General features: G+C 39.1%; 1 protein-coding gene across 4 annotated transcripts in view; it reads right to left on the bottom strand.

Annotated features, from left to right (window-relative positions):
* Window positions 1–21,441, bottom strand: part of mbd5 (methyl-CpG binding domain protein 5) — a 68,907-nt gene that overhangs the window by 13,411 nt on the left and 34,055 nt on the right. For all 4 annotated transcript variants that reach the window (XM_061932505.1, XM_061932509.1, XM_061932508.1 and 1 more), the window contains exons 4-5: window positions 16,323–16,494; window positions 7,362–9,710 (exon numbers count right to left, since the gene is read on the bottom strand). In XM_061932505.1, the coding sequence (XP_061788489.1) occupies window positions 7,362–9,710; window positions 16,323–16,494 (2,521 nt within the window). The remainder of the gene's footprint in view (window positions 1–7,361; window positions 9,711–16,322; window positions 16,495–21,441) is intronic.

The following is a 21,441-nucleotide window of genomic DNA, read 5'->3' as shown; positions in this document are numbered from 1 at the left end:
TAAGGTATTTTTGGGTTCATGGAGGTTAGCTAATTTTACTTGTTTTGGAAAGTCTTGACAAGCGACATTTTCTTGTTCTATTGGCAGATAATTTTGCTTACGGTAGTTCAAATAAAATACCCCTAATTTTTTTTCTTGTTTTTGAACACTGACTTTTTGCAGTGTAGTGTCCTTTCTGCTCTAACACATGCACCGTACAAGTTGTAAGAAGAGGGAAAAAAACGCATGTATGAATGAACCCACCAGAGCAGCAGTGTAATGGAGACAAAGCCGGAGCAGACAAGCGTGTGTGTGCACGCATAAGTGTGTGTGGTGACCAGAGCAGCTGGTGTGATGCTGTGTAGCTGAAGGGCAGCTGTGTGTGTTCATTTTTTTTTTCCTCCTTTCTTTCTTGCTCCCCGACGCTCTGAGCCACGACACTGAGGGACCCCTCCCCCAACCTTTCCTCATCCTCCTCTACTGCTATGATATAGTGACGACTGTTGCCAGGGGATGTTGCCATGGGAACCGAGTGATGATTGGTGGTGCTGTCGGCTGCCAGAAAGCTTGTTGGGGGAGTGGGCTGTGTGGATTGAGGGGGTTTGTGTGGGTCAGGCGATGTGTTTTAGCCTGCTGGGGGATGTGGGCTGGTCAGTTAGGTAGCAGGGGTGTCTGAGACTGGGGGTTTACAATTAACTTCTGGGTATTTGTTGGTGTCTGCTATTGCACCCTCTAGAAACAGATGGTAAAAGGCTATAGACTAAGAAGGCATGTCTAAAAAGCCCTCCAGGAGCAAGATTATATCTGCTATTTGATAAAACACATTTATTCCCAAAATGTTTTAGTATTGGAGCACTTTTAAACATAAGAGTGATAATTATTTATAGAGATTATTTTTTTCTCCGCTGACTTTTTGCCTCGTCTTCTTGATGACAGAGGGTTGCCATGGTGAAAAGAAAGAAGAGTGTTAAGCGTTGACTGAATTTATGTAAAAAAAAATAAAGCCGCCATCTTCACCGGCGAATACCGTATTTTTCGGAGTATAAGTCGCTCCGGAGTATAAGTCGCACCGGCCAAAAATACATAATGAAGAAGAAAAAAAACATATATAAGTCGCACTGGAGTATAAGTTTCATTTTTTGGGGAAATTTATTTGATAAAAGCCAACACCAAGAGTAGACATTTGAAAGGCAATTTAAAATAAACAAAGAATAGTGAACAACAGGCTGAATAAGTGTACGTTATATGAGGCATAAATAACCAACTGAGAACGTGCCTGGTATGTTAACGTAACATATTATGGTAAGAGTCATTCAAATAACTATAACATATAGAACATGCTATACCAGTGTTTCCCACACATTCATTTATTTGTGGCGGCCCGCCACGAAAGAATTACGTCCGCCACAAATGGATTTTTCGGCTTTTGCTTTTGACTCGCTCGACCGCTCATAAAAGCAATGGGACTGTCTGTGAATGTTGCTTGTAGTTACAACTCCGGTGCAGTAGGTGGCGGTAGCCTACTATGCATTGTAACTCCGCCAATAGCACTTAATTCACCTGGTGGGCCAGAAGAAGAAGAAGAAGAAGAGGAAGAAGAGGGACGGACGAACGGACGGGATCAAAATACGAGGGTAATATAGGTAGATAGGTTATAGCTGCATCGCTCGCGGCTCGTCATATATTTAACGTTAATCCGCGATTTCACTGAGCGTTTCACTGACGGTGAGCAGCCTGACGCTGCTTCATGCACGTAGTAACAGTCACGTGTTTTCATACCGACGAGCTAACGTGTCCAGGTTATAACCCTGTTGTCAATAAACACGCACGGACTGAAGCTAAATTGTCCACTGTCCACTGCAGCATGTGAATGCAATGAAAAGAATAAAATCTGAGCCAACCAGCTGTTAAAATGTTGTCCAGGTTAATGTTTTGGCCATTAATAGCCCTTCATTTCAAGATTTCAACTGTGATCGGGCTTTAAACAGGTGGCTGACCTGTTCAGATGGGTGTAACTGCTACTGGTCAAATAATGTGAAATAGCATTTAATTTTACATGTATGCAATGCCATTTAAATGTAATTATAGATAATAATAATAAATACTGTGTAGTGTTGTAAATAGTCAACGGGAAGAATTTTAGTAAGATATAAGCCATGAGCACTACACAGCCAGAAAAAAACCTAGGCAGGACAAGTAAAAATATTGGGGCAAGTAGATTTGAGAAGTCGGGCAAGTAGAAAAAAACCTTAACGTTGAACCCTGCATGTGTTGAGCTGCTGCCGCTTAAGGTTAGACGGCACAGTACATAGAGCGGTTCTGCTCGTTAGTAATAAATTCTAATGTTGGATGTTCACTCCTTCACACAGATGAGTATAGAAAAATATTTTCAACGGCCAAAAAGGGCTCGACTTGGAGAGGAGGTAGGCCTACAGTCCGGACCACAGGTGCGACCTGTTCAGCAGCAGCAGGAGGAGGAGGAGGAGGTTGACTGACTGTGGCAGGACACCTCTGCCTCTGTTTCACTTCATGTTGCTGGTAAATAATATGGTTGTAGTAGTAGGCTAAAGTTAAATTATTTAGTATTCACTAATTAAAGGGGCAGAGCTTTAAGAGACATTTTAGCTTTTATATTTTATAAGATACATTTTTTGTAAGAACCACAATTAATAAATATATTTCAGTGAATCACTAATTGTTCAAATCTGTATATAAATATGTACATAAAATGTTGTAATTATATTCCAACTCCGCGTTCTTCTTTGTCATCGCCGCTGCCGACGCCACCCCCCGACCACACCACCACAAATAGATGCCTGTCCTGTGGGAAACACTGTATACGTTTACCAAACAATCTGTCACTCCTAATCGCTAAATCCCATGAAATCTTATACGTCTAGTCTCTTACGTGAATGAGCTAAATAATATTATTTGATATTTTACGCTAATGTGTTAATCATTTCACACATAAGTCGCTCCTGAGTATAAGTCGCACCCCCGGCCAAACTATGAAAAAAACTGCGACTTATAGTCCGAAAAATACGGTACTCCTGGATGGATACTCTACTTGATTATTTCACTTTCAAAATTTAGGATCATAGGTGAAAAATATAATTAGGAAAAATGTACACTAAGTACACTATTAAGAAACATTTAATTTCTAAATGTCATTTTGTGTATTACATGTTGGTAGGAGTCTTCCGCAAGCCTTTCACAAGCAACAGATTTTACACTATTGCCCCGATTTAAAAGGACCACCTGAATTCAGAAAAACAGAGAAAATGAGGCTTTTGGTGATAAGAACAGACGGCCTGCAGCAGACCTTGGAGATACCATCTTCATTATAAACCATACGAGGACAAGCAGATGCACAATGAATACATACACTTATCTAGTATTTCAACGGTCAGGGAGAAAAGACTGAGCTCTTTTAAGTTACTTCAAAATAAATGTACCCTCACTCATTAGACACAAACCGTAGCACGTGTGCGGGTGTGCACATGCATACACACGCACTCTCCCACACCACAAACTGTAATAGAGAAGTAGTCACAGACACTCAGCCATTCAAAGAAACATACTGGCCTAAATGAAAGACTTGACTTCCACGATTTAGGGAAGGCCTGGGCAATTATTTTGACTCGGAGGCCACATTTAGAGAAAAAAATGTGTCTGGGGGCCGGTATATCTATTTTTAGGGACACTAATACAAAACTTCACAATAATGTCTGATAGAATGTTAAAAACGTTATGACAGACCACCTTAAAAAACGTAATAGAATTTTACATTTTTCTATGAACGATAAAACATTGAATATTGACAAAATATGAATGTCACACCCCCTTTCGATCGACATATTTTACAATCAAGTGAAACGCAACAAAAATGCAACAAACAGTGAAATATGAACGCGAAGGGTACAAAATAAACCCACCTACAATCTGATACATCACTAAGCTTTAGAACTTTGTTGTGAAAAGCTCCTTCCGCGTCTGTGGAAACACTTCCCGCCCACACTGCTTGGTGCCTCGTCTGAGCTGCTGTGACGTAGATTACCATAGTAACTAATTCGATGACCATAGTAACTAATTCGATTACCATAGTAACTGGTATATCATCCATAAGCGCAGATTCCAACCATTGAAATACTTTGTATAGTTGAAGACTTACGGTCATTAGAAAACGTCAATGCACATCATAATGGCAGCTACACTTTCCATCTTAAAGATCTAAAAAAATTATTTGGGAATGTCCGGCGGGCCAGACTGAAAAGCTTAAAGGGGAACATTATCACCAGACCTATGTAAGCGTCAATATATACCTTGATGTTGCAGAAAAAAGACCATATATTTTTTTAACCGATTTCCGAACTCTAAATGGGTGAATTTTGGCGAATTAAACGCCTTTCTATTATTCGCTCTCGGAGCGATGACGTCATAACGTGACGTCACATCGGGAAGCAATCCGCCATTTTCTCAAACACCGAGTCAAATCAGCTCTGTTATTTTCCGTTTTTTTCGACTGTTTTCCGTACCTTGGAGACATCATGCCTCGTCGGTGTGTTGTCGGAGGGTGTATCAACACGAACAGGGACGGATTCAAGTTGCACCAGTGGCCCAAAGATGCGAAAGTGGCAAGAAATTGGATGTTTGTTCCGCACACTTTACCGACGAAAGCTATGCTACGACAGAGATGGCAAGAATGTGTGAATATCCTGCGACACTCAAAGCAGATGCATTTCCAACGATAAAGTCAAAGAAATCTGCCGCCAGACCCCCATTGAATCTGCCGGAGTGTGTGAGCAATTCAGGGACAAAGGACCTCGGTAGCACGGCAAACAATGGCGGCAGTTTGTTCCCGCAGACGAGCGAGCTAAACCCCCTGGATATCTTGGCTCACACCGTCCCTTATGCCACCGAAGATGATCAAGAGAAGAATATCGACCCTAGCTTCCCTGGCCTGCTGACATCAACTCCAAAACTGGACAGATCAGCTTTCAGGAAAAGAGCGCGGATGAGGGTATGTCTACAGAATATATTAATTGATGAAAATTGGGCTGTCTGCACTCTCAAAGTGCATGTTGTTGCCAAATGTATTTCATATGCTGTAAACCTAGTTCATAGTTGTTAGTTTCCTTTAATGCCAAACAAACACATACCAATCGCTGGTTAGAAGGCGATCGCCGAATTCGTCCTCGCTTTCTCCCGTGTCGCTGGCTGTCGTGTCGTTTCTGTCGGTTTCGCTTGCATACGGTTCAAACCGATATGGCTCAATAGCTTCAGTTTCTTCTTCAATTTCGTTTTCGCTACCTGCCTCCACACTACAACCATCCGTTTCAATACATTCGTAATCTGTTGAATCGCTTAAGCCGCTGAAATCCGAGTCTGAATCCGAGCTAATGTCGCTATAGCTTGCTGTTCTTTCCGCCATGTTTGTGTTGGCATCACTATGTGACGTCACAGGAAAATATAACGATGGTTAAAATCAGGCACTTTGAAGCTTTTTTTAGGGATATTGCGTGATGGGTAAAATTTTGAAAAAACTTCGAAAAATAAAATAAGCCACTGGAAACTGATTTTTAATGGTTTTAACCCTTCTAAAATTGTGATAATGTTCCCCTTTAACGGGAACATTATCACGTCAAGTCAACCGTTCGGTTGACTTGACACGATTCAGAGCGCGTATGTTGTCCAGATCAGGTTTTCTCTTTCTGTTACTAATCATCACAAATAAACTAATGAATCTGTAATAAGCTATATATTCCATAGGAACAACATGTGGTATCTTCATATCGGTTAATATTGTTGGAACTAAAAATTGCAGGACAACAGGGAAGTAGCGAATTCTAGCTAAACCAGAGTGTGCAATAAGTAAATCATTTTGAGGGAAAACATTTTTTTTTATTACAATTTTGCAATACAGAAACTGAGTAAGGTAACACTTCACCTTTCAGGTGCCATACTGTATGTGCTACCATCTTCTGGCAAACATGTCACAAATAACATTGACTCCATTTGTTTTAAAATGAGACTTAGAGCAACAGGCTTCAGAGCAAAGTTTGTGGTATAGAAATGCATTTGCTATTTTAAGAACATTTTGTTCTGTTGAAACCTCATGTGTTAAGCATTTGTACAGATGGATGACAAACATTCAATATGGCTCGCTTTTATTTCATCAGCGTGGTGCTAGTTTTTGTTAGCCTGTCAATGTATTGATAATTGTATATTAGCAGTAAGCTAGTGGCATGTAAGCCAATCTTTATCCTGTATAACTGCTTTGCTTTTTTTACAGTTTATAACAAGCTGTATTGTCGATTTACCATGAGTCCTACATGCATGCGCATATTGTGTGTACTGTATATTAATCCACTTTCTTTTGTGTGCTTTGTTTTACAGTGCACAACTTTGTGTGCGTGAACTATCAATAAACAACCTCAAGTTAGAAGATTTTTTTTTGTCTATGAATTGAAGGACTGTTTACATATCTGTCAAACTAAGTTCCAACATTCTGGGAGGGCAGAAAAAATATGTAAATAAATCAGGTGTGGACAAAGTTCAGCCTATGTTACGTTGTAGCAATAAAATAAGCAGCAACTGGAAAAATAGAGCAAAAAGATACAATGCAACAAGAAAAAGATATGTTGATACTTATAGCTGATTTGTTATATGATGATGTCACAGGCCACTACACACAATTAAAGCAACTGCACATGCCAAATTATAGATGACTGCAAAATATTTGGCTTTCAACAGTTTTGGCACAATTGCGACATTGCAAATTCCTGAAGGTTATGTAATACGCTCACTTTGCTCATCTGAATAGAAAAATAGACACACACTTAGGTCCTTCTACTTCATTACGGGATTCAAAGGTTCAAAAAGTTATGGCCACATTTGATTAAAATTTTAGGAAATATCAGATATGAGATAAGGAACAAGTGATTGTATTTTAGAGGTTTGGATTCAAGAGTTTTTTTTACAATTTGGAGGTAGGCCCTGGTAGAGGTCTGCGCTCTTCAAGTGTTTTTCTTGTTATCATTGTATTTAAATTGAACAAATTAAGTATGCATTAAACACGTTTTAGAAAGTTTGGACTGTATAGTTCATCTCTATGAAACAGGCTCTAATCTAAGTATTTCGGTTGAAATGTTTACAATAAAAAATATATACTATTATATCTAGTACAAAAGACTTTTTTTTTTGGAAAAGTTTCTTTCTTGTTAAACAAAAATCTAAATCTAAAATGTTCTTGCTGTTGATGATGATCAAATCAGAGGCTTCTATTGGTACACACACATCAGAAACGACTGTAAACACTTGCAACACGTGTTGTAAAGAACAAAGATGTTCAAATACTAAAGCTTCAAAATGTTGCTTCTTACCTGTGTCAGAAATGTTCTTTGTATAGTTTCCATCTCCACTCGGCATCAGCACCATGTTAGTACGCCCTCCAACATGATGGAGATTATGCTGCGAGGGGTGAGGCCCAGTATGAGATAGTGGTGGGGGATTAGTGTTGGGGCGTCCATGTGGCATGCCATTGGGACCAACAAGTCCACTGCCTGTAACCACAGGCGCACAGCCTGTAGCCTGAATCTGGGCCATCATGTCAGGGAAATGGCCTAGCCGAGAGCCTAGGTGACCTCCAGGGGCATCCACGTTATGACAGTGCTGCATGACTTCTGCTGGGACTCGAAGCCTCTGCTGGCCAATAAAGTTCTGCTGAGGGCTGCAGGGGACCTTGGATGTGGACTCACTGTAATGGAGCTGCGTAGCTCCTAAAGGAGAAGGTCCTGAGCTGAGGCCAGGAGGGTGGTTGTTACCAGCCATGTTGTGGGAACTCTGGCTGCTCATGGACTGGAGGAGCTGGGCCATGGAGGTGTTTGGCGGAAGGTTTCCTAGACGGACAACCTTTCGCATCTGCTCTGCACTGGGAGCTGGCAAGTGAGATCCTGCCATGTTAGGTTTGTTCAGCATGTTATAAACCATGTTGTTGTTGTTGCTGCTATCATGGCCAACAGATGTACTACCCGATGACTGCTTTCTTTTGCGTATGGGGTCCCTCTGCTGGGCCATCAGCTTGTCTCTTAGTGCTGCTCGACCACTCTGACCCTCAGGGCAGCTCAATAGCATGGTGGAGTTTGGTGGGAGCATGGGATTTGAAGTGCTATGTCCATCCATGCCACAAGGGCCGCTGATTGAGCCAGGATGCACGCCACCCCCTGCGTTACCTCCACCACCTGTTTCTCCACCTAGCATACCAACAGCAGCAGCCACACTAGCAGTACTGTGTTTGTTTTGATTTGCTAGCTGTGCTTTGGCTGCTGCTGACAAGAGACTGCTGGCTGGGAAGGAGGCAGCGTTCTGTTGGTTTAGAATCTGGTTTAGAGGCATTCCGAGGAGTCCTGGGTGGCCCTTCTGGGAAGCGCTAGGGGTGGGCAAAGAGGAAGAGGAAGATGAGTTAGGAGAGTATGTAGAGTTTTGCTGCTGGGTACCAACTGAGTTTCCCTTTCCAGAAAGCAGCTGGGGGTCTCTGTATTGGTAGAGTGAGTCATTTTTGATAGTGGAGGGGCTGGATGGCATAGCTGGCCTGGGAGAACCCATTGCAGATCTGGGGGATCGAGGGGGAACCTTCATGTTGCCACTAGGAGCCTGATGCCCTGATGGCATTGCAAAGTTTCCATGGTCAGAAGAGGTGGAAGAGGAGCGTGAGCGATGGGGGGACGCTTCCACCCGACTAAGAGTGGACCCTGCCATGTGAACAGGGGATGTGACTGGGGATGGTGACATAGAGGAAGTTGGACCGCTCTGCTGAGTCCTTTGTATGTGGCCACCATGGCCTACCGGCCCAGGCTTTACTGTGGGCAAAGGTAAGTTGCTTGGCAAGGGGACAATGGCAGGAGGGGGTATGTTTACATTCATCATGGATACCTGAGTGTGGATGTTAGGTTGGAAATTTGGGGTGTTGGTTGGGGGTTGGCTGACCGGCTTGCTAGGGATGGGGTCAAGTATACCCAACGGGTCTTTTTCAGATGTTAACTGTCTTTTTTGCAGGACACATGGTGGTGGCACAGACGGAGGTGGTGGTACAGGATGGACAGAAGGCTGTAGTTTATGGAGGAACGCAGCATTAGGCATATCCATACCAGAGGGGAAGTTACCACGTGACATGTTCATGTTCATGACAGGGCTTTTGGCAGTGACTGTGGGTGAGAGTGGTGTGCTAGTCCTTCCTGTCATGGCACAGGATGCTTGACTCGCAGGGGAGCCATGGAGCATCATGCTAGGTGGAGAAAGAGGAGTCCTGGAGTTTCCATAAATGGAAGCTGAGCTGGGACTGCCAGCTCCAGAAAATCCACAAGGATTGGATCTTGGATAGCCCTCTGGGCTGGACAATGTTTCTGTACAGGGCGAATGTGAGCCATCCCCACATAGCTTAGTGCTGGATACAGGTGGGCTCAACATGACTCCATAACCAGCTCTGTAAGGGGATTTTGGGCCTGGCTCACAGCTGGGCAGCCTCTGTGGCCTGGGGTACCCAGAGCAGAGCTCCGACTGCTGGCCTCCACCTATGTCCTTGGGTGGATACAGCTGATGTTGGGGACCAGCTGCCATCATCATCTTGTACGCATTCTTGCAGTCTGGACCGGCAACATTGACCAGGCCATCGTGGGGTTTAGTCCTTATTGCTCGATGAGTTGTGGGATGAGACGTGACCACAGATGACGTAACTAAAGACCAAACAAAGCAGAGTCATTTTAATTTGGTGGCGACAACTTAACACATTTGAAACAATCAAGTAGACTATCTAAAGGACAAAGTAGTGCTAAGAGCTTTTACTGCTACCAAGCCTGTTTCAATTACCAAAGGTAAAATAAACATAAATGCACAGAAAACAACTGCCAGGGTTTCCCCTTAATGTATTTGATTGTGGCGGTGTGCCGCGGCAACATATAAGCTGCCTTACTTTAAAAATGTGGGTTTTTTACATGAAAATAAAATAAAGTAATATAATGAATTGTAGCGTCCAGAAGAAGACACACTAAGTCCGACGCTCTTTTTAGCTTTCATTGCCAATCTTATTTTAACAACGGGCCCAATTCCAACAAGTATTTACTCCGTGCATACACGTCTCCATGTTTTACTCCCAGACACACAACTACACTTCCTAATTCTCCACCGACACGGTGTGTACACACACAATGGGAAAAATGGACATCATAACACAGTGACATACACAATAATACCAGCAGGTAGTTACAGTTTGAATGGATATAAAAATAGTTTATTATTTGCACACTATTGACCAGTGATGCACCAAAAATCGGGCCGCCGAAAAAAGACGAAATTTGATCACCGAAATAGCGCTGCCGAAACCTAATGTTGTGATGACATAAACAATATGCCCGGGATCGTCTAGATGAGAAGCAGCATGTCCACGATTGGACGTACTTTATTGTATCCGAGTAGGGATGTAACGGTAAACGGCATAATGACAAACTGCGGTAAAATTCCCGACGGTTACTAACACCGTCTAAATTTGTTATTACCGAAAAACCGTCATTTATTAATGCATTTTAGGCAACGCTGCTTACTTCCTGAAAACAAAGTCACAGCAGCGCTGGCACAAACGCACTAGCGTCGTTTGGCTTGAAAGTCATGGCTGACAAACTACACAGTCTTTACTCCGGAGATTTCCCCTCGGAGTAAACAGAGCCAAGCGCTTGGTTTAACGTCATTTTCTCTTGCTTCTCGGCGTGCGTTTAAGAGCGCACTGCTGTTTTTAGATGGAGACAGGTGTGGACAATATTGGAGACAGCCGCACTTGTCCCCACACTAAAAGTATACAGAGATGGAGAAAACTATTTGATGTTGCTTTCATTTTCTCAATACAGCGTCCTTTAGCTGTGACAGAATTATTGACGTGAGGAAACATGCAGCAGGCGATGTGTCGTGAACGTTGACACAACTTGTTTATAAAGTCTTTAGTTTGTTTACTGGGATGCTCACTCGTCCTTTATTTAATTGCAAACTGCATCAGTGTTCAAATAACATCAATACTAGCTCAAATGTTTTATCTTCTCATCAAACTGAACGCAGGCTGTGAAGATTGTGTATTAGGTGTGTGGGGTATCACTCCTGTTTATTTTTGTTCCCCAAACTGTTGTACTGACCCACTAGGAGGCGTTGGAGAAGAAAAAAGCTTGTTTATTACACTTCATCTTCATTAGCCGAACTGCTTTGAGTTTTATATTGATATCGAAAAGTAAACACCATGTTTTTTTTCCACATTACTTGTGTTTTTTTTTCATTTCATAAAGTTATTATTTCAGAAACCATTCATGTGACACAGTATTGTGTTAATGTTTTATTGTGTATAGTTAATTCCTATATGACGTATTTCTGCTCAAACTCTTAATGGATCTGTCCCGATACAGCATCTACATGTACATATTAAAGTACATAACTTAAAAAAAAAAAAAAAAATTTTTTTTAAAAACCTCCCTCTATCAAAATGTAAAAACAAAGATAAAGACATCATGTAATGAGGAAAAAGCTGACATGTTGATATTATTAATCAACAAAAACAAAAACACCTCAACCCAACAATGCTTTACCTAACAATCAGTAATCATGATTTCAATATTGATAAAAAATAATCTTAAATATTATTTTGTCCATAATTGGCAGCCTTATATATAAGACTAGATCTCATATATGAACACTATTTTTATCTATGTGGACAAAAAGTGCAGTTACGTCTTATCGCCATCAGGTGCCATCTTTCAACATTCTTACACTGGTTTTTATTTTTGAATCTCTTATGTCCATAAAGTGCTATCTTGCACAATTTTCACATTTATTTTAGTTTTTTCTTTTTTTTTTCTGCCATATTAGTTTGTTTATAATGCTTTTGTTGCTTTCATATCCACATTAAATGATTTTTTTGAGGTTCATGAAACCATGTTTTAATCGACAATAATGTTTCTCCTACAAAGGAAATCATTTTGAATGTCTTGTGTCTTAAATAAAACTTGGTCAAAAGATTATAGTATAAATATTTGTTGAAAATTTTGAGCACATTCAAAAATATTGCGATAATAATGATAGCCGTGATCATTTTGGTCACCATAACTGTTATAAGAAATTTTCGAGACAAACCCGCAGAAAACGATCTTTAAAATTTGAGATGACACTAGCAGCTTTTAAGAAGAGAATTGTTCCCAGCAGCTCTCGCTTTTCGACAGACATGGAGCCACATAAGTAAAGAGTCTCTAAACACAAGTACAGTCTACAATCGGCATGTATACCGTTAAGATTTTATCAGTTCGATACCCCTTATCGATATCGGTACTGTTATCGGTACTATATGTAATTTGTGAAAATAAAGATGTGAAAAAATGCATTTTAATTAGCACTTCTATTAGCAGAAATTAAACCCTAACACCTCTAACATGATGTATTGTAACATGTCGGAGCAGGGAAGTCTTTTATCAAAGCTTGTTTTTTAAAGTCTTAAAGAAGTAAACTATATGTGCAGTTTAAAGTGAAATGCAGTTATGTCATCTTCTTGTAAAGACCACACAGATCCATCACTGTGTTCCTATTCATTACAATTACACTCAGCTGGAAATAATATTTATATATGGCATGCATGTACACAGCACATCACTTTTACATTATATACTGTATATTAAATATATCATATAAAGCAGGGGTGCTCACACTTTTTCTGCAGGCGAGCTACTTTTCAATTGATCAAGTCGTGGGGATCTACCTCATTCATATATATAATTTATATTTACTTATTTATGAAATATATGTTTTTGTTAACAAGTTAAAGGTGTTTAATGATCATGCAAGCATGTTTAACACATATAGCTAATATTGTTAAAAGATTAAAGGTGTTTAATGATCATGCAAGTATGTTTAATACATATAGTTAATATTGTTAACAAATTAAAGGTGTTTAATGATAATACAAGTATGTTTAATACATATAGTTCATATTGTTAACAAGTTAAAGGTGTTTAATGATAATACAAGCATGTTTAACATATAGTTAATATAGTTAATAAATTAAAGGTGTTTAATGATAATACAAGAATGTTTAATACATATAGTTAATATTGTTAACAACTTAAAGGTGTTTAAAGATAATACAAGCATGTTTAACACATATAGTTAATATTGTTAACAACTTAAAGGTGTTTAAAGATAATACAAGCATGTTTAACACATATAGTTAATATTGTTAACAAGTTAAAGGTGTTTAAAGATAATACAAGCATGTTTAACACATATAGTTAATATTGTTAACAAGTTAAAGGTGTTTAAAGATAATACAAGCATGTTTAACACATATAGATTCCTTTCTTTCATGAAGACAAGAATATAAGTTGGTGTATTACCTGATTCTGATGACTTGCATTGATTAGAATCAGACAGTGGTGCTGATAAGGTCCGCATTTTCGAATGGAGGAGAAAAAAGTCCTCCTTTCTGTCCAATACCACATGAAAGTGGTTGGTTTTTGGCATCTTATTTGTCCAGCTTCCGTACTCCTTTGTATACACTTTACAAGAAATACATTGTCGGCAAACTCCGTAGCTTGCTAGCTTGTGCACGCCAGCTTTCTGAGACTCTTATTTTGTTAGTGTAACTGTGCAGTCGGTCTTTAGAGTTTTGACGACAGGTACGGCGCCAGAGTCTGTTGAAATAAAGTGTTTCTCGCCTTCCAGTCGGTAATTTTAATGAGCTGGCAGCAGCCAGCGTCATCTCAGAAGACCCTCGGGTGCCGTGAATGTCAATCAAGTGACGAAAGTGACGTCATAGTGAAGATTTATGATCGCTAATTTTTTGGACTATTTTTTTAATGCCTGGCTGGTGATCGATTAACACACCCTCCGAGATCGACCGGTAGTTCGCGATCGACGTAATGAGCACCCCTGATATAAAGCAATACAATAAATTATCACGTTATGTGGGTGTGCATTTTGTAACAATAGAAATTATTATTTCTGTTTATGTTGCACACGGACGTATTTAAGTGACGGAACAGAAGCCATATTGGGTGTTGCGCTACTGATGTATGTGTGTGTGTGTGTGTGTGTGTGTGTATTACAGAAATAAAGACTAGGTGAGCAAATGTAATGCTCGATCGTCCAGTTTGTAGTCAAGAGATAGAACAAACTGAAACACGTTTTATGCCAGATGTCTTTTAATGCCACACAAACGCGGCGAAATTAAGTGACGTCAGACGGCAACCAGAGAGACCTGTCAGTCATAGCGGATGCTATCTTGCTTCAAAGCAACTTTATGGATTATTATATTACCTCAATGTTTCACTTGTTTGAGTGGATTAATAGTGGCCTGTGGATTAATGAATCGCTAGGAGGACGGTTGACGTGAGTCGTCGTGAGTAAAGTGCGTTCACTTCAAACTGACAGAGTGCGTGGCTTTGTGGAACTTTTGAGGAGGAAATATTGTTGTGTTACAAACTTTTGTGTGGTGTTGCATCCTTAATTGTCATTATTCAAAGCTGATTTTAATGTGTAGCAGTGGCAGCTGAAATGAGTGTGACATCGTGTCATAATTACGTCAGTCAAGTCGAACCAAAAATTCCGATAGCAGTATTGTTTAGAGGTGGGCGAAATAATCGATTCTTACATTGAAAAATCGAGTAGTAAACGTCAATAATCGATAATCGATATATTTATTGTAAATAAAGTAATGTAGACTGTTCTAAAATTTGGCTGACTGTAGCGAACCGCCTCACCGACCAGCTCTTTGATTATATAGCTCTTATGTTCCAGTTTTGCACACATTTCCATTAATTTAATAAATGTGGGAATTAATTTAACGGTTTCTTATTACAAATGCACTGGGGTTTTTTTGTTGCAAGTGATAAACGCTAATTTAGTGAAACAAAAAGAAATGTAAAACTGCATCAATATACATAAAGATTAGGGCTGCGAATCTTTGGGTGTCCCACGATTCGATTCAATATCGATTCTTGGGGTCACGATTCGATTATAAAACGATTTTTTCGATTCAACGCGATTGTCGATTCAAAAACGATATTTTTCCGATTCAAAAGGGTTCTCTATTCATTCAATACATAGGATTTCAGCAGGATCTACCCCAGTCTGCTGACATGCAAGCAGAGTAGTAGATTTTTGTAAAAAGCTTTTATAATTGTAAAGGACAATGTTTTATCAACTGATTGCAATAATGTACATTTGTTTTAACTATTAAATGAACCAAAAATATGACTTATTTTATCTTTGTGAAAATATTGGACACAGCTTATGAGATGTGGTGCAAGTGTAAGCCACCGTGACACTATTGTTCTTTTTTTTAATTTTTATAAATGTCTAATGATAATGTCAATGAGGGATTTTTAATCACTGCTATGTTGAAATTGTTACTAATATTGATACTGTTGTTGATAATATTCAGTTTTGTTTCACTACTTTTGGATTGTTCTATGTTGTGTTTGTGTCTCCTCTCAATTGCTCTGTTTATTGCTGTTCTGAGTGTTGCTGGGTCGGGTTTGGTTTTGGAATTGGATTGCATTGTTATGGTATTGCTTTGTATTATTTTGTTGGATTGATTAATAAAAAAAATTAAATAAAAAAAATTAAAATAAATACAAAAAAATAAATCGATTTTTGAAAAATGAGAATCGATACTGAATCGTACAACGTGAGAATCGCGATTTTAATTCAAATCGATTTTTTCCCACACCCCTAATTAAGATGCATCAATAATCAATTTTTCAATCGATTTGTAGCTCCTGAATCCTGAGGTGCCAAAATATTCCCACCTCTAGTATTGTTAGTCCAAACCGACCTAACTAGGAACCGGTAGCATAAAATACTAATACTCGGTATACATCCCTAGTCTACAAAACCAGAAATACTGTATATGCTAGATTTGTTGCCATTTGTTTTTGATAAAGTAAGAACAACTAAAAGGGTTGGAGGAATCTCTAGAAAAGGGAATCTCAAGTACATTGTACAATAATCAGCAAAAATTTAAAAATAGAGCAAACCGATACTTTGTAGGAAACAACATGTTAATACTATAATTAATAATATATGTTTTAAATGTATGTATACATATTTCTTGCCATTTTAAAGAAAATATATGCATCATAGCAAATAATGTGATAACGTCATTTTGACCAAGCCCTTAACCATAACCCCCACCGTATCTTAGCAATCTAGGGGGGAACCCTGACTGTGCTGGATTTTTTATGAACAAACAAAAAAAAGATGACTAATTTGTGCTGTGAATCTTCTCTCAGCAGAAACATTCTTTAGGTCCATCAAAAACATACCTCCACCGGGACTTGTGAGTGTGAGAGGCGGGTGACTCTCCATGCTCTTGTGCAACGTAGCCACAGCCAGAAGTTTCCTCTTGTGAATGCAGAGTTTGGTGACATCCTCATCTGCTTTTACGTCCTCTGTTGTCCTCTGTTTGACCACTGCCCCCCGGTCAAAGTTGAACACCTAAGGAATAAGACAGAAGAATTGTAAATAAACAGAAATATTTTGTGCAATACAATTATTCCATTTATCAATTTATTTTATTTAACTTATTCTGATCCCGTTCCTGGTGGCAGTATTAGGGCTGCACGATTAATTGACATCAAATTGACATCGAGATTTTAATTGGTGTGATTATGTAATCGGAAGAGGCTGATGCCCCCACCCCCTCTCCGCTGTCACCGGCATTTGAGTGACAGACATGTTGACCAATCAGAATGGTTGAGCCTTGCAATTCTTTGATCTCCGTGTGGTTTTCTAGCTGCACGGTGGCAGAGAGAAAGATATTACAGGGCGTCATAAAGGCGGCCCAGAGGATCACTGCATGTCCTCTTACATCTCTAGAGGACCTGTATAAGAGACACTGCAACAGGAGAGCAAACAGCATCCTCAGGGACTCATCCCACCCAGGTCACCACTGGCTTGAACTCTTGCCCTCAGGGAGGCGCTATAAGACCATCAAAGCAAGGACAAATAGTCTGAAAAACAGTTTCTATCCTAGAGCTGTTATTGCCCTAAACTCTGCACTTAGCTGAACACTCACCACTTTATTATTTGCTTACCTCTGATAGAGATCAGCTGTGCAATATGTTTTTAACATTTTATTATGTTTTTAAATTGTTTTATTATTGTTGTTGTCTTAAGACTATTTTATGTAGGTTTGTTTTAAAAGCACTGAGCTGGATTGCTGTCCAATTTGGTATTGAATTGGGTAAGAAGTTATTTAACCAACAGGAAGCAATATGTGAAGATGGGTGAAAATATGTCAACACGGCTAGATATATCCTGTGGTGTACCCCAGGGATCAATACTGGGACCAAGATTGTTCAATCTTTATATAAACGACATTTGTAAGGTTACGAAGGACTTAAAGTTGGTTTTATTTGCGGACGACACAACTGCTTTCTGTTCAGGAGAGAGCACACAGAAGATAATACAAATAATAACAGAAGAAATGAACAAATTAAAAAGATGGTTTGACAAAAACAGACTATCTTTGAATCTCAGTAAAACTAAAATGATGCTATTTGGTAATAGTAGAAAAGAGCATCATACACAAATACAAATAGACGGAGTAGACATAGAAAGGGTAAAAGAAACTAGATTTTTGGGAGTATTAATAGATGATCAAATGAACTGGAAATCTCATATACAAAACATACAACATAAGGTGGCAAAAAACATTTCAATAATGAATAAAGCAAAATATGTCCTGGGCCAAAAATCACTACATATTCTCTACTGCTCGCTAGTGTTACCATATCTGAGCTATTGTGCAGAAATATGGGGAAATAACTACAAATGTGCGCTACATTCGCTAACCGTGTTACAAAAAAGATCAGTTAGAATAATACATAATGTTGGATATAGAAAACACACAAACCCTTTATTTATTAAGTCAGAAATATTAAAGTTCGGTGATTGGGTAAAATTGCAAACAGCTAAAATGATGTACAAAGCAAACTATAACCTGCTACCAAAGAATGTACAACAATTCTTCTCAACTAAAGAGGAGAAATATAACCTTAGAGGAAAAAATAATTTAAAACATTTATATGCACGTACAACACTTAGAACTTTTAGCATATCAGTATGTGGAATTAAATTATGGAATGGATTAAGTAAAGAAGTTAAAAATTGTACTGATATGATCCAGTTTAAGAAGTTGTTCAAAATAATAGTGCTTACATAGTACAAAAAAAGAAGAATTATGAGAAATATTTTCAACCTTATTGAAAATAAGATATTCTTCATCTCAGTATGTTAATAATGACTGAATTAATTAATTAATTACATATTACAAAACTGTTGTATACTAATTCATAGATGTTACTTTATTATATAAAAGGGTCAGTAAATGATTCTATATATTTGTAAATGCTTTGAAGTGGGAAAGGGGTAGGATTAAATAAGCTTTGCTTCTTCCTACTCCTTTTCGGGCATGATGTAAAATGAAATGATATGAAATTGTGTGATGTATTATGATGTAAGTGTGTTCATGTTCGAAATAAACTAAAGAAAGAAAGAAAGAATTTCGTTGTTTCCATACAATGACAATAAAGGTATTCTGATTCTGATTATTTGTCTCTTGCGTCAATCAGGAAGAAAGACGTCTCACTCTGTGCACCGCTCTCAGCACCTGAGCGTGTTTATATAACAATGCACAGCACAGTACTGAACACAGTGAGCCCTCTTTTCAGTCAACCAGTCTTAAGCTGTGTCCCAATTCAGGGTCTGCATCCTTCGAAGGGCGAATCTGAAGGCCGCTTTACGTCACAACTCTGCGCGAAGGCTGTCCCGATTCATTCAAATTCGAAGGCTCCTCCAAATGCAGCTGACGAATGCGCCCTCCTTTTCCCAGTATTCGGAGGATGCACCGCGACTATCCTTCGTGGCCTCCCGTATCCCAAAAATCATTGCGCGCCTTTGTTCAATCCGGATCTTTTTGACGATGGCGGCAATTACAAGCAGCGGCAGCGAATACACTTTCAAATGTAAGTATCCATGTCAGAATTACAATGCATCTAAAAATCTATTATTTCCCCCACTGCTAAAAAAAAATAGAAAAATACCTTTTTGTTGTTGTTTCTGAAATTGACGCTTAAGAGGTGCTGCAAAGAGTGGGCCAAGATAGGAGTGCCAAGCTTGTGCCCTCATATTCAAAAAGACTTGAGGCTGTAATTGCTGCCAAACTTATTGATTAGCATGTAAATCATCAATTTGTATTTCAATACCAAACTTATTGATTAGCGCGTAAATCATCAATTTGTATTTCAATATCAAACTTACTGATTGGCACGTAAATCATCAGTTCGTATTTCCATACCAAACTTATTGATCAGCATGTAAATGATTACAGAGAAAAAGAAAAATGAATGCTGGGGCCCACCCCAACAGATTGCTTCCTGTACATGGTCTACATGTGTGTGCCGCCACCTTGACTGTTTTGCAGCTGGTCCTGGTTGGTCAGTGGATGGGAGGAGGAGTCTGATTGGTTGGCCGCCACAATGGCGGGCTGCTGATCGCCGCTTGCACTCGTATTTTTGGGGAAAGTAGCAAGTCTTGTCAAGTCAAAAGGCTCAAGTCCAAGTGAAGCCACAAGTCATTGATGTTAAAGTCTAAGTCGAGTTGCAAGTCTCTTTACATTTTGTCAAGTCAAGTCTAAAGTCATCAAATTCATGACTCCAGTCTGACTCGAGTCCAAGTCATGTGACTCGAGTCCACATCTCTTTTGTGAGGTATCGTATATACAATTTTGAGGATTCCATTATGGTACAAGGCTCTAACATAATATGTGGAAAAAGTTCGGGATGCACTGTAAGCTTCAGAGGGCACCGAGACAGGGACCCAGCCCCACTTCACATCACTGCATTAAGCTAGCGGCATAAAAGCCAACCTACATCCCGATAGTTTTACAATGACTTCATGGACTGTTTACATATTTGGCCAACTACAATCCAAAATTAGGACAGGGCAGAATATAGTGCAGCCTGTGTTACTTTATATCAGGGGTGCTCACACTTTTTCTGCAGGCGAGCTACTTTTCAATTGATCAAGTCGTGGGGATCTACCTCATTCATATATATAATTTATATTTACTTATTTATAAAATATATGTTTTTGTTAATAAATTAAAGGTGTTTAATGATAATGCAATCATGTTTAACACATAGTTAATATTGTTAATAAATTAAAGGTGTTTAATGATAATACAAGAATGTTTAATACATATAGTTAATATTGTTAATAAATTAAAGGTGTTTAATGATAATACAAGTATGTTTAATACATATAAAGTTAAAGTTAAAGTTAAAGTACCAATGATTGTCACACACACACTAGGTGTGGCAAAATTATTCTCTGCATTTTACCCATCACCCTTGATCACCCCCTGGGAGGTGAGGGGAGCAGTGGGCAGCAGCGGTGGCCGCGCCCGGGAATCATTTTTGGTGATTTAACCCCCAATTCCAACCCTTGATACTGAGTGCCAAGCAGGGAGGTAATGGGTCCCATTTTTATAGTCTTTGGTATGACTCGGCCGGGGTTTGAACCCACAACCTACCGATCTCAGGGCGGACACTCTAACCACTAGGCCACTGAGTAGTAGTTCATATTGTTAACAAGTTAAAGGTGTTTAAAGATAATGCAAGCATGTTTAATACATATAGTTAATATTGTTAACAAGTTAAAGGTGTTTAATGATAATACAAGCATGTTTAATACATATAGTTAATATTATTAATAAGTTAAAGGTGTTTAAAGATAATACAAGCATGTTTAACACATATGGTTAATATTGTTAACAAGTTAAAGGTGTTTAATGATAATACAAGCATGTTTAACACATATAGTTAATATTGTTAATAAGTTAAAGGTGTTTAAAGATAATGCAAGCATGTTTAACACATAGTTAATATTGTTAACAAGTTAAGGTGTTTAAAGATAATACAAGCATGTTTAACACATATAGATTCCTTTCTTTCATGAAGACAAGAATATAAGTTGGTGTATTACCTGATTCTGATGACTTGCAGTGATTGGAATCAGACAGTGGTGCTAAAAACGTCCGCATTTTCGAATGGAGGAGAAAAAAGTCCTCCTTTCTGTCCAATACCACATGAAAGTGGTTGGTTTTTGGCATCTTATTTGTCCAGCTTCCGTACTCCTTTGTATACACTTTACAAGAAATACATTGTCGGCAAACTCCGTAGTTTGCTAGCTTGTGCACGCCAGCTTTCTGAGACTCTTGTATTGTTAGCGCAACTGTGCAACTGTGCAGTCGGTCTTTGGAGTTTTGACAACAGGTACGGCGCCAGAGTCTGTTGAAATAAAGTGTTTCTCGCCTTCCAGTCGGTAATTTTAATGAGCTGGCAGCAGCCAGCGTCATCTCAGAAGACCCTCGGGTGCCGT

This window comes from Nerophis lumbriciformis, linkage group LG38 (assembly GCF_033978685.3).
Source record: "Nerophis lumbriciformis linkage group LG38, RoL_Nlum_v2.1, whole genome shotgun sequence".
In the NCBI taxonomy this organism is placed as follows: Eukaryota; Metazoa; Chordata; class Actinopteri; order Syngnathiformes; family Syngnathidae; genus Nerophis; species Nerophis lumbriciformis.
Note: the sequence above shows the minus strand (reverse complement) of the source record. Positions and strands in the feature narration are given on the sequence as shown.